Genomic DNA, 13366 nt, shown 5'->3' with positions numbered 1-13366 from the left:
ACTCATGTATAACTCAGTCATTCACTTATTAACTTATCTGTGCATTAATAGAAGCATTTATTCATTCATTTGCTCATTTGTTCTTTCTTGTATTCACTCAAGTCATCACTTTTCCATCCATTTGGTCAGCAAGCCTGCATTGAGTTCCTGCTGCATGTCAGGTTCTGTCCTAGTTCTGGGTAAGATACACTCTCTGAACTCTGGGAATTCAGTTTAATTGGGGGTCCAGATAAGTGAGCAGATCAGTGCAACAAATGTCACATAATGTAATGGAAGTCTAGATGAAGCAAAGTGAGGGAATGTAGGACTATTGGATGGTTCTTCCTGGTGTGGGGTGGAATGGAGGAAATACTCATGAAAGCTTTTTATAAAGAAGGCGCTCTTGAACTGAGTCTTGAAGGAAATGTTGGTGTGTACCATGTGGAAAAGGGGGAAAGAACATTCCAAGCCTAGGAGCCTAAGCAAAGTTGTACAAGTGTGAAAGCGCATGGATTTTGAGGGGAGTGAGCATTGTCTCATGTGGTGGAGGGAGTGTTGGAAGCCAGGCAGTCAAGTTTAGTTTTGACCCTATGGGCAGTGGGAAGCTGTGGAAGGGTTCGAAGCAGGGGAGTGACAGTCAGGTTGGTAGTTTAGGAGGATCACCCTGGTAGCTAGCTGGTATGAAAGATGGTTGTGGGTGTGAAACACTGACCTAAATAATATCCTTGAAGAAAGAATGTGTCGTAATTAGAGGCATGAATGAAGATGGAAGTCCCTGACAAGGGAGGACAAAGTTCTACCAAGGGACTAAGGAAAGGAACTAAGGGCTTTTTGGAGGAGGAGGAATTTGAGTTGAGCCTTGCAGAATAGGGTGGATTACAACTGGTGGAGATAAGTATAGTAAGGGCTTTCCAGGCCTGGAAGACATGAAAACAAGCAAGACAGGTAGGTGTAAATATAACAAGTTTGGGCTAAGAAAGATTTCAGTTTGACTGCAGCATGGCTGTATTTAATTGAGAGGAGTGGGGACTGCAAGGTTTCCCAAAGTTTTTTTTAATTGCTGCTGCTGTTAGGTCTATAGGGACAAACGAAATTGGGGATGGGTAAGTAGTGGGCAGGAGTATGCTTTTTCTGTGTTTTTAAGAAAACTTTAAGTACATGTTCATTTTAAAATAAAAATAATGCATGCACATTATTTAGAAAAATCAAATTCAGATCAGTGCAAAAAGACATGAAAAGCAAGAGTCTAATGCCCCATACATCCCCATCCCCACTTCAGTTATTAGCATCCAGTTTTAGTTATTTCTTCTGTTATCTCCATACCTAAATAATATATTGTGTGGGCATTTGTCTTTTATCAGTTTCAATTACTTGTTAGTATCCTGGTGTGACAGATGTCAACTTAGATCATTTACACAAGGTTCAACTCTTGTCTTTCCTGCTTCTAATAGAATCTAGTTTCTCTATTAGATGCCTTCCTGAATTTAAGTAAGACCTTTATTTCTTGTTCCATGAACTACAGGCAATATTTCTTCACCAAAACTTTGGGAGATGAGAGTATCTTTTCCTTTTGTCCCTTTCCTTACCATCAACCTCCCAACTTCTGTCATCTGTTCTTTTATACTGTCAGTTGATAATATTGAATTCTGTTCCATAATCCTAATTAAGTTTTTTCTGTGTGATTTATCTAAAGTTTGGTAGTTTAATTCTAAAAGTCAAAAAAATAAATCACTATTACATTCATGTATATTAATATGACTATATTAATATAAATGACAATATTGTTAATCGAAGAGCCTGTTTGTAGTTTTTTCCTTGTAACAGTTTTTTGTTTTTTCCTGAATCTTCTAATTCTTTTTTCTCTTTCACTATTTTACTTTATCATATATTCTACTTTTTTCTTTTCAAAATCTCTTATTACATTAAGTATTTCATCAAATTCATTTTTTCCCCCAAGAGACCTTCCTGGAACCTTCCATCCCCTTTCTCAAATCTGGATTTGTGCCCTAGAACTGATGCATGGCTATCATTTTGGGACTTGCTGGCACTGCTTTCCTTGGTTGTATCTACTATTTACTGGTTCACAGGGGTTTTGTTTTGTTAATTTTTTCCATTGTTTTGATGGTGCACATCCTCAAGTAACTCTCAAAGGTTGTATAGGAGGTAGACTTCCTGAGTCTTTGCATGTCTAAAAATCTCTCTTTATTCTATCGTTAGGCTTGTCTATAAAGTTTGAGGTTCAATGTCATTTTCCTACAGAACTTTGAAGGCATTACTCCACTTCTAGCATCCAATTTTGATGATAAGAAAAGTCTGATATCAGTCTGAGTCTCATTGCTTTATAAGTAACTTTCCCCATCTCTTTTTCTTCTCTTTCTGGGACCTTAATGAATGATAGGAATGTTAGGTCTCACATGTCCCTAAGGCTCTGTTCACTTTTTTTTTTTCCAGTCTTTTTTTCTCTCTGTTCCAGATTGGGTAGTTTCTATTGTTCTGTCTTCTTCAAGTTCACTGATTCTTTCCTCTGTCCTCTCCATTTTGCTGTTAGCCCATCCATTGAGCTTTTTGTTTTGGTTATTACATTTTTCAGTTCTACAATTTCCATTTGGTTCTTCTTTATATCTTTTATTTCTTTACTTAACAGTTTCTGTTTTTTCATTTGTTTCAAGCTTGTTCCTAATTGTACATTGAGGCATTTTTATGATGGCTCCATAAAATCCTTGTCAGGTAATTTTTAACATCTCTGTCATCTCAGTGTTAGAATCTGTTGAGTATCTTTCCTCATTCAAGTTGAGATTTTCTTGGTTCTTGGTATGATGAGTGATTTTCTATTGAAACCTAGGCTTTTTGGATATTGTGTTATGAGACTGGATCTTATGTACATGCTCTGTTCTAGCTTGTCTCCTCAGACACTGTTCCCACAGTGAAAGAAGGGGTATTGCCTTATTACTGCCAGGTAGGCATGGAAGTCTAGGACCCCTCCAGTCTCTGTTGACACCCAGAGGGAGGTTTCCCGATGGCTCTTGGGTGGAGGAATGGGGGTTCTGGCTCTACACTCAAACTTCTCTGCCACAACCCAGTGGGAAGTGGGAAGGGTGACTTTTTACAGCCAGCAATAGTTGAAGCTAGGCTCCCCACTTAACCTTTGCTGATGGGGCCACAGTTTTTCTCTGGTGTTTGGCTTGAGTATAGTGGTTATCATCTGATTGCTGCTTTCTTCAGCACCAAGTCTAGGATATGTGAGATGAAAAGCAAACCCAGAGAACTCAACCATCATGTTCTTCTCTGCTACTGAGGTGCTCAGCAGCTTTGCCTTCTTTCCACCTCTCAGAGCCTTATGTTTATATAATAATGTTTATGCTATGTTTATGTTAACGTGTGTGTATATAATGTTTATGTATAATATCCCAGGATTTAGCTGTACTTGAAGAGAGGTATAGGAAAAAGTACTTCTACTCCATCACCTCCACATTAGTTAATATTTTTAAATTGTCTTCTTGTTCTGAAATTTCATAATTATATGTTTTGTTTTGGTAATTTGTCTTTCATTGTGCTGGTCATTGGTTAGGTCCTTTCATTTTGAGGTTCTTTAACCCTGGGAAATTCTCTTATATTATTTCTTTGATACATCCCTCTCTTCTGTTTTCTGTTTTCTCCTAGAACTCCTTAAAGTTGGGTGGCAGACCTTCTGAATTGATTTTTTGTAGTTTTTATCTATTTTCTCCCCTCCTCTTCCCTGCCTCCCTCTTCCCTCCCTTCCTAGCTCTCACCCTCTCTTCCTCTTGTTTTTACTTAGTTTCTGGGAGATTTAACTTTCATCTTCCAATTCTTCTGTTGCATTTCTTTTCATTTTAACAGTCACATTTTAAATTTCCAAATATCCATTCATGTTCTCTTTTCCTTTCTTATAGCATCCTGTTCTTGATTACTAGACACACTTATCTTGACTTTCTCAGAATAATAGAGGTATTTTTATATTTCTTTCTTTTTGAAATACCTATTTCCTTTGAGAGTTGTCGTTCCCCATTTGCTTATTTTGGTCTCTTTAAATTTGCAGTCTTTTCTCAAATGCCTAGTAATTCATGGTTGTTTACTCATGTTTAAGAATGTAGCAATAAAAATCTGGAAGTTCTGTATATGGGGGACAGGGCTAGATGACTGGTGGCTTTCCTTTAGGATGTTTGGAGGAGAACTGACTGCTATGTTGCATCCCTGAATGTCAGAATGCAAACATCTTTTCTCTGAGGTGGTTCAGTTTCCTAAAATAAGAATCCTGGTTTTTGCCTAATGGGTAGATACTTGGCTACTGTGTATTATACAGAAGTAGGTGGGTTAATGGTTTGATATACAGCTTTCCAGTTAATCTCCCTGTTTTCAGCCTCACATCTCACTCCCCCTTTATGTCGTACCTGGCATTATTAAGACCCAAGACACTCCAGGCTTCTGCAAAGATCAGCTTGTTCCTCGGTGGCATCACCTTCATGCATACTCCAGGCTATGGCTTCCTCCACCATGCTTCATCAGTCACTATTCCTCCATTTACTTCCTATCTTCCAAAAATGTGTTGAAATCTCTCTTTTGCTGATGGAGGTTCTCCCATTCTCTTCATCATTGTGTTTTTATACGTTTTAAAAATTCCTTTACTATCATTTTAGCAAGGTCTCAGGTGGGAATGGAGATAAACACGTGGTAAGTCTACCATCTTGGCCTGGAAATCTACTATCTACTTATAACTTTGTTTTTAATTTTTCTGGTAGTTATTTTCATATCTCTAAATAACATACGGATTTTTCTATTTATCAACTTATTTATCACTTTATGAGATTATCTATTGACTTCCTGCTGTTTAAACACAACTGCCCTCCTCCCATGTTCCCAATATAGCCATACCATTAATTATATATCCTCCATTCCTTACCTTTTTACCTTTAAATAATAGACTTATACTCCCTCTTTCAATCTCTCAACTTCTGTCATTTATACTTTTATATCAACAAGATTAAAAACATTTACATTCTGTTTTATAACCATAAGTAAGTCATCTATACTTTGCTGACGGTAATTCTAAAGGTTTAAAGGCAATAAAGTGTTTATGTTATTATGATTATGTAAATGTTGTTCCTTAAAGTTCCAGTTAGTGTACTAGGATTACATTTCTTACACAGTTTTTTTCCTGGAGTTTCTAATTGTCTTTCTTTTTTCTTTGCATTGTCTGCCTTTATCTCCTTAAGTTGTTCCAAATTCTCAAGGAAAGTATAAAATCATTTGAATCCCCTTTTTTCCCAGATAACTTCCTCCTGGAGCCCTCCATCTTCCTGCTCCACTTTGGACTGATTGCTCTGTAGGCCTGTGGCACAACTCATCCAGGACGTCCCTTCATTACTTTTCTGGGTTGGACCCAATCTTTCCTGAACCCCATATCGTCCTCTTTCTTAGTCTACTCCATTGTAGTGGACTTTATGGTTATTCTCCAACACCCATTTCTCTCCTTCCCCATTGTATAACAACTGCAATTTGAGTGGGACTGACCCTGTCACAAGCTCTGGGTATAGGCCTTTATTGGTATAAACCAATCTAAGTAATCTCACCCCCTTGCTGCAGTGTTGATTGGTTCAAGGATGACCCAATCACACTGAAGTTTAGGACTTTTGTTCAGTTTTTGAGGGAAGAGGTGGCCTGTCTTCCCTTGGACATGAACAAAGAAGCATGTAGCCTGGTCACTGCTGTTAGCCATCTTGTGAACATGCAGAAGGCCTACCTGAGGATGGAGCTGACAAGTGAGGAGTCAGAGTCAAGAGAATCACAGAGAACTGGAATCATATTCCTGATCATACCATGCCTGAAGTCTGCCCTGCCTATGGAGTTCACAAAGTTAAGTGAGCCAATAAATTGCATTTATTATTTAAGCCAATATGTGTTGGGTTTTACTTGCACCTGAAATCATTCTAACTTAATACTTTTTGCTGTCTTCCTTTAGAGAGGAAACAAGTGCATTTTTTGGTTATATGAGGCACTGTATTAGGTAGAACCATTTTTTAGAGTAAGTATGGGGAAAAGTGTGTATGTGGATGCTGGACAACCAAAGGAGTGAACTGTAGTGGCTGCCTAGCATTGAAATCCCCATGCTGTTTGGGGGGACTCCCCATCATTTGAATCTTGGTGGGAGGGAGGCAGGACCCCACTTCCTACTATGGAAACTGAAGGTGGTCAGAAACTTCCTTTCCTTTCCCAGCAGGCAGCAAGGGCTGGATACTCTGGTCATGGCTTTGAATCCAGAGTCCGTAACACAGAGGAGACAGGACTATACAAAATTAACAGATGAATGATAGATTAGGAGAATGTATTTGCAACATGCAAAATTGATGAAACATTAATAACTAGAAAAAGAAGATAGTAAACCCAATGGGAAAATGTGCAAAGGATATGAAGAGTAAGTAACAGAAGGGGAACCTTGAATATATTAAGAGACTTCCAACTCTGCTAATACTTAGAGAAATGAAAAAAAATAACAGAAGTCCTGCAAAACTGGTAACATACAGCAAGTCAGATATTATTAAGTGCTGACGAGGATGTGAGGGGAAGGAAAACCATGGGTGGGAGTGTAAATTGGTTCAGCTAGTCCAGAGAGTAATTTGGCAGTACCTCCTGAAATTATGTGAGTACTCTATGACCCAGCAATTGTGTGCCAGGGTGTATATTCCAGAGAAATTCTCACACAGGTCTTTAAGGAAATATGGTTGAGGTGGTTTGTTCTAGCACTGTTTGTGGTTGTTAAGAATTGGAAGCAACACAGCTATCCATCACCATGGGACTAAATAGGCAAACTGGTATATTCATAGGATGAAAACACAAAATATAAAGAAATAAGCTAAATTTACATATTGCTGCATAGGTATGTCTCCAAAACATAGTGTTGAGTGAAAAAGGTAAGAGATTTACAGCATAATACCATTACATAATTGTAAAACAGCATATTTTCATGGATATACATTTATCTAAACATGGAAGGTGAATTGGAAGCATACATACACGGCATAACTAAAGTAACTCACTAAGGTGAGCAGGAGAATGGGAGCAGGGATGGGACTGATGGGGAAAAGAGTAATGAAATGAAATAAAAGGGCCTTGAATGGACTGAGGGAAAAAAATGTGCCATGGATTGAAGAGCATGAGTGACACAGTCCCGAAGTTGACCACATAAATAGGAACAGAAAGGAGGTTGGCTAGAGTTCATGTGCAGTGATATGTGATGGCAGGGTGACATCCAGGAGTCATAGTAGCAGGGATAGCAGTACCAGTAGCGGCATTCTAACCTGCATGCTCCCACAGTGTGGCCTTAGCTGTGGCTTCTGCCTGATTCTCCACACTGTTGTGAACTAGCTGCTTGATAACCTTGCAATAAATCTCTCTTCTGCTTAAGTTAACTAGAGTCAGTTTCCAGTTATTTGCATCCAAGGATCCTGACTGATATCTGATGCATTTTGTTGGAGGGCATCCTGAAGTAATTTCTTAAGAAAGGTAAATTTTGACGTATTTGCGTGTCTGAAAATGTAGCAGTATTTTACCTTCATATTTGAATGATAGTTTATCTTTAGAATTCCATGTTAAAAATATTTTTTCCTCTGAAATTTGACTGTATTGCTTTTTAGCATGGAGTATTGTTGATTTAAAGTCGGGTGCTAATATTATTCTCATCCCTTTGGTGGCTATGTCTTTTCCCTACCTTTGGAAGCTTACATTTTTTTCCCTTCGTACTTAGGAAATATCACAGTGATGAGCCCAGAACTCTGTTTTTTCCCCATCTGTTTTTCTGGTCACCTGGTGGATGGGCCTTTTCAATCTGAAGACTCACATCCCTCTTCTGAGAAATTACTGTTTTATTTCTTTGTTGATTTTCTGTCCTTTATTTTCTCTGTTTTCTTTAGACCTCTTACTTGTTAGATTTGGATTGCCTGGAATATTGTCTTTGTCTTTTTATTTTCTCTCATATTTTTCATGTCTTTGTTTTTTAATTCTGCATTCTGGGACATTCTCTTGACTTTCTCTTCTATTGAACATTTTTATTTTGGCAGCCATTTTTAATTTCTAAGCACTCTCTTCGTCTCCAAAGGTGCCTTTTTCATAGCATCCATTTCTAAAAATGGATGCATATCTTCTCTGTGTGTGTGCTTAATAGAATTTTACTGGAGTGTTGGGGACAACAGGCGATAATTACCAAGCCAGAAAGGAAAATTGTAAATAGATACCAGATATTACCCCCCTCCTTAGCCCTCTAGTCTGATACCATCTGTGTGTGTTTGTAGTGGGGTGGGGGCAAGATGATCATCTACCAACTAGATGGGTTTTGGTCACACGCTCCCTACCTGGAGTGCTGATCTCCAGCTCTCACCTTGACAGAGAGAGGAGGTCATCGTTCTGTTCCCCACTCCCAAGGCCAGCATAGTACCCCACAAATCCATTTTCTCCCTGAGACATTCTCACTTGCTTCCCACAGTGCTGACCTGGTCCCCATGGCCCACATGAGGCAGTCACAGTAGTCAGCAGCATATTTCACAGAGTGGATTGTTTTTAATGTTAAATAACAATATATGTAGCAGAAACAATAATCCAGTCTAGTTCCTTTTTACAATCTTTACTCCAACAGAAGTCAGCAGCAACCCAAGCCTGCTTATCTCTTGATGTGGTCCATACTGAGTACCTGCTGAGACCAAAGGCCTGGGCAAAAATATGCACACATATTTCTCAAGACCAGATAATAATTTTTAGGGGCAGCTCAGCTCAAACCTATGTTTAGGATAAAAAATGAACTCATTGGGAGCATAATACTCTTTAAGGACACCCAAATTATGTCACTATCCAGAACATTTAACATTTTAATCAGAGTGGGTAACATTCGCTGAGTGCTTATTCACTGTATCAGGCACTTGAATTACCTGCATTTCATAAAGAAAGAGGCTCCCAGTTATCACTTGCCCAAGGTTACATAGCTAATAAATGACAGACAGGAAATTGCACAGTCAACCCATGTAGCTGCTACACAGTGCTGTACTGATTTCCACCAGGCACATTCTGGTTAATGGTGATAGCACAGTTTTCTCTAATTTCAGTGGGTGGATCCCTAGGATACCTTAGTCTAAAGGGCCTATTCTGTTAAATTTGCTCTGAAGTGAATTGATGTCCTTTCTTCCGGAGACAGAAAGCTGCTACCAGCTTTTATTTTTAAAATGTTTTTCCTTCATAGAAACCACAACACTTCTAGATTTTAATTTTTCATCAAAGTAATACTTGCACACACTTAAAAAAATAAAACAGTGCTAAAGAGCTCATTATAAAACCCAGCAATATCCTGTCCCACTACTACTGTAAGTCCTGCTCCCTAGAGGCAACTACTATTTTAGCAGTTCCTGGCTGTTTCTTCTGGCATTTGCCACTCCCAACCCACTGCTCCCTCAGCATCTCCCACTCAGAGGCTGAAGAGTATGTTCTTAGCCTCCCTTGCAGCTAGAGATGCCTATGTGCCCAGTTATGGCCATGAGATGTTTGCTGGGGCCTTTGTCATTCTGAAACACACATAGATGACACTGTCCCCTTCCTTCTTCTTACTGCCTTGCATATAGTTATACCGCTTGGAGCTGTGACAGGAATGTACCCGTAAGGGCATGAGCATGATGATGAAGACTCAACAAGTTAAGGAAGAAAAAGAAAGAACTTGGCTCCTTAGTGGCATCATTGGGCAGCTGAACCCATGTCACACTTCTGTTAGTAATATATTACTATGTATATAGTAATATAATATATTACTGTATTAACTTCCTGGAAAAATAAATAATGCCATATGTGTTTAAGTCACTGTCCATTGAGTTTTTTGTTACTTGTAGCTGCAAGGACTTTTATATGTAACTATGTAATATAGTTATACTACTATTTCTTACCTTACTAATTTGAGACATTCTTTCTTGTCATCTCATGGTAGAAGAGGATTTTATCCCCCAAGAAACACACATCCCTATTTTCCCTCCCTTCACTCTTCCAATATGTTTATATCCCAATTCCTACTAAATCAGTAGTTGCTACAGAGCTAGGAATGGACTTTAATTACCTGGATATTTTATGTGTTCCTGAACTTAATAATTGCTTAGTTTGTTTTTTCACATGAAACATGCCCAGCCTTAGTTTTTTCCATTTGCTCATCAGTTCGTTCGTAAACCTATTAGCATATTTTCCACAGATGTTTGAACTTGTCAGCTCACTGATGTGAGGGAAAAAAAGCAATAAAAAGGTGATTGGTTGGGTGCCTGTGTAGTGGGCCAGAGTTTGTCACTCCATTGCTACACTTCCCTTAAAGGTGACTGGATGGGGACCTGCACATTCTGCTGGACAAACTCCAAGTCCTGAATGTGGTGACTTTTTAAAATTTATTTGGGGAACCCTCTGTATTTTGCTTGAGTGTAGATGCTTGGCTCTTTTGACTTTTACCCATAAACATTGGGAAGGGAAGGGGGTGGTGAGGGAGCCAACTATTCCAACACATAATTTCAATTCTCCCCCTCTTGGGGCCTCTATGTCTCACTCCCACAGTCAGAATACCTTTTTTTTTTCATTTTATTATCATTACTCTACAATTACATGAAGAACATTACGGTTACTAGACTACCCCCTTCACCAAGTAACCCCCAACAAACCCCACCACAGTCACTGTCCATCAGTGTAGCAAGATGCTGCAGACTCACTACTTCTCTGTGTTGCATATCCCTCCCCATGCCCCCACACATTATACATGTTAATCGTAAGGCCCCCTTTCTTTTTCCCTGCCCTTATCCCTCCCTTCCCACGCCTCCTGCCCAGTCCCTTTCCCTTTGATAACCGTTAGTCCATTCTTGGGTTCTGTGATTCTGCTGCTGTTTTTTTCCTTCAGTTTTTCTTTGTTCTTATACTCCACATGTGAGAGAAATCTTTTGGTACTTGTCTTTCTCCGCCTGGCTTATTTCACTGAGCATAATACCCTCTAGCTCCACCCATGTTGTTGCAAATGGTAGGACCTGTCTTTTTCTTATGGCTGAGTAATATTCCATTGTGTATATGTACCACCTCTTCTTTATCCATTCATCTACTGATGGACATTTAGGTTGCTTCCATTTCTTGGCTATTGTAAATAGTGCAGCGATAAACATAGGGGTGCACCTGATTTTTTTCAAACTGGAGTGCTGCATTCTTAGGGTAAATTCCTAGAAGTGAAATTCCTGGGTCAAATGGTATTTCTATTTTGAGCTTTTTGAGGAAACTCCATACTGCTTTCCACAATGGTTGAACGAATTTGCGTTCCGACCAGCAGTGTAGGAGGGTTCCCCTTTCTCCACAACCTCACCAACATTTGTTGTTGTTTGTCTTTTGGATGGTGGCAATCCTTACTGGTGTGAGGTGATACCTCATTGCGGTTTTAATTTGCATTTCTCTGATGACAAGCAATGTGGAGCATCTTTTCATGTGTCTGTTGGCCATCTGAATTTCCTCCTTGGAGAACTGTCTGTTCAGCTCCTCTGCCCATTTTTTAATTGGATTATTTGCTTTTTGTTTGTTGAGGTGCATGAGCTCCTTATATATTTTGGATGTCAACCCTTTATCGGATCTGTCGTTTATGAATATATTCTCCCATACTTTAGGGTACCTTTTTGTTCTATTGATGGTTTCCTTTGCTGTGCAGAAGCTTTTCAGCTTGATATAGTCCCACTTGTTCATTTTTGCTTTTGTTTCCCTTTCCCGGGGAGATATGTCCATGAGAAGTCACTCATGTTTATGTCCAAGAGATTTTTGCCTATGTTTTTTTCTAAGAGTTTTATGGTTTCATGACTTACATTCAGGTCTTTGATCCATTTCGAATTTACTTTTGTGTATGGGGTTAGACAGTGATCCAGTTTCATTCTCTTACATGTAGCTGTCCAGTTTTGCCAGCACCATCTGTTGAAGAGACTGTCATTTCCCAATTGCATATCCATGGCTCCCTTATCATATATTAATTCACGATAAATGTTTGGGTTAATATCTGGGGTCTCTATTCTGTTCCACGGCTCTGTGGCTCTGTTCTTGTGCCAGGACCAATGTGTCTTGATTGCTGTGGCTTTGTAATAGAGCTTGAAGTTGGGGAACGAGATCCCCCCAACTTTATTCTTCGTTCGCAGGATTGCGTTGGCTATTTGGGGTCTTTGACGGTTCCATATGAATTTTTGAACTATTTGTTCCAGTTCATTGAAGAATGTTGTTGGTAATTTGATAGGGATTGCATCGAATCTGTATATTGCTTTGGGCAGGATGGCCATTTTGACGATATTAATTCTCATAGCCACGAGCATGGGATGAGTTTCCATTTGTTAGTGACCTCTTTAATTTCTCTTAAGAGTGTCTTGTAGTTTTCAGGGTATAGGTCTTTCACTTCCTTGGTTAGGTTTATTCCTAGGTATTTTATTCTTTTTGATGCTATTGTGAATGGAATTGTTTTCCTGATTTCTATTTCTATTAGTTCATTGTTAGTGTATAGGAAAGCCACAGATTTCTCTGTGTTATTTTTGTATCCTGCAACTTTGCGGTATTCTGATATCAGTTCTAGTAGTTTTAGAGTAGAGTCTTTACGGTTTTTTATGTACAATATCATGTCATCTGCATCTGCAAATAGTGACAGTTTGACTTCTTCTTTACCAATTTGGATTCCTTGTTTTTCTTTGTTTTGTCTAATTGCCGTGGCTAGGACCTCCAGTACTATGTTGGATAACAGTGGGGAGAGTGGGCATCCCTGTCTTGTTCCCGATCTCAGAGGAAAAGCTTTCAGCTTTTCACTGTTCAGTATGATGTTGGCTGTGGGTCTATCATACATGGCCTTTATTATGTTGAGGTACCTGCCCTCTATACCCATTTTGTTGAGAGTTTTTATCATGAATGGATGTTGAATTTTGTCGAATGCTTTTTCATCATCTATGGAGATGATAATGTGGTTTTTGTCTTTCTTTTTGTTGATGTGGTGGATGATGTTGATAGATTTTCGAATGTTGTACCATCCTTGCATCCCTGGGATGAATCCCACTTGGTCATGGTGTATGATCCTCTTGATGTATTTTTTAATTCGGTTTGCTAATATTTTGTTGAGTATTTTTGCATCTATGTTCATCAAGGATATTGGTCTGTAATTTTCTTTTTTTGGTGAGGTCTTTGCCTGGTTTTGGTATTAGGGTGATGTTGGCTTCATAGAATGAGTTTGGGAGTATTCCCTCCTCTTCTATTTTTTGGAAAACTTTAAGGAGAATGGGAATTATATCTTCTCTGTATATCTGATAAAATTCTGAGGTAAATCCGTCTGGCCCGGGGGTTTTGTTCTTGGGTAGTTTTTTGATTACTGCTT

At 38.9% G+C, this 13366-nt stretch overlaps 1 protein-coding gene across 1 annotated transcript in view; it reads left to right on the top strand.

The window, feature by feature from the left end:
- The window catches only part of SMC1A (structural maintenance of chromosomes 1A), a 57228-nt gene extending 51296 nt beyond the window's left edge, over positions 1–5932 (top strand). Inside the window, exon 25 of the mRNA XM_036919068.2 lies at positions 5636–5932. Within this exon, the coding sequence (XP_036774963.1) occupies positions 5636–5917 (282 nt within the window). The 3' untranslated portion in view covers positions 5918–5932. The remainder of the gene's footprint in view (positions 1–5635) is intronic.
- Positions 5933–13366: the final 7434 nt, after the last annotated feature.

This window comes from Manis pentadactyla, chromosome X, assembly GCF_030020395.1.
Source record: "Manis pentadactyla isolate mManPen7 chromosome X, mManPen7.hap1, whole genome shotgun sequence".
Classification (NCBI taxonomy): Eukaryota; Metazoa; Chordata; class Mammalia; order Pholidota; family Manidae; genus Manis; species Manis pentadactyla.
This window is presented reverse-complemented; position numbering and strand designations above follow the sequence as displayed.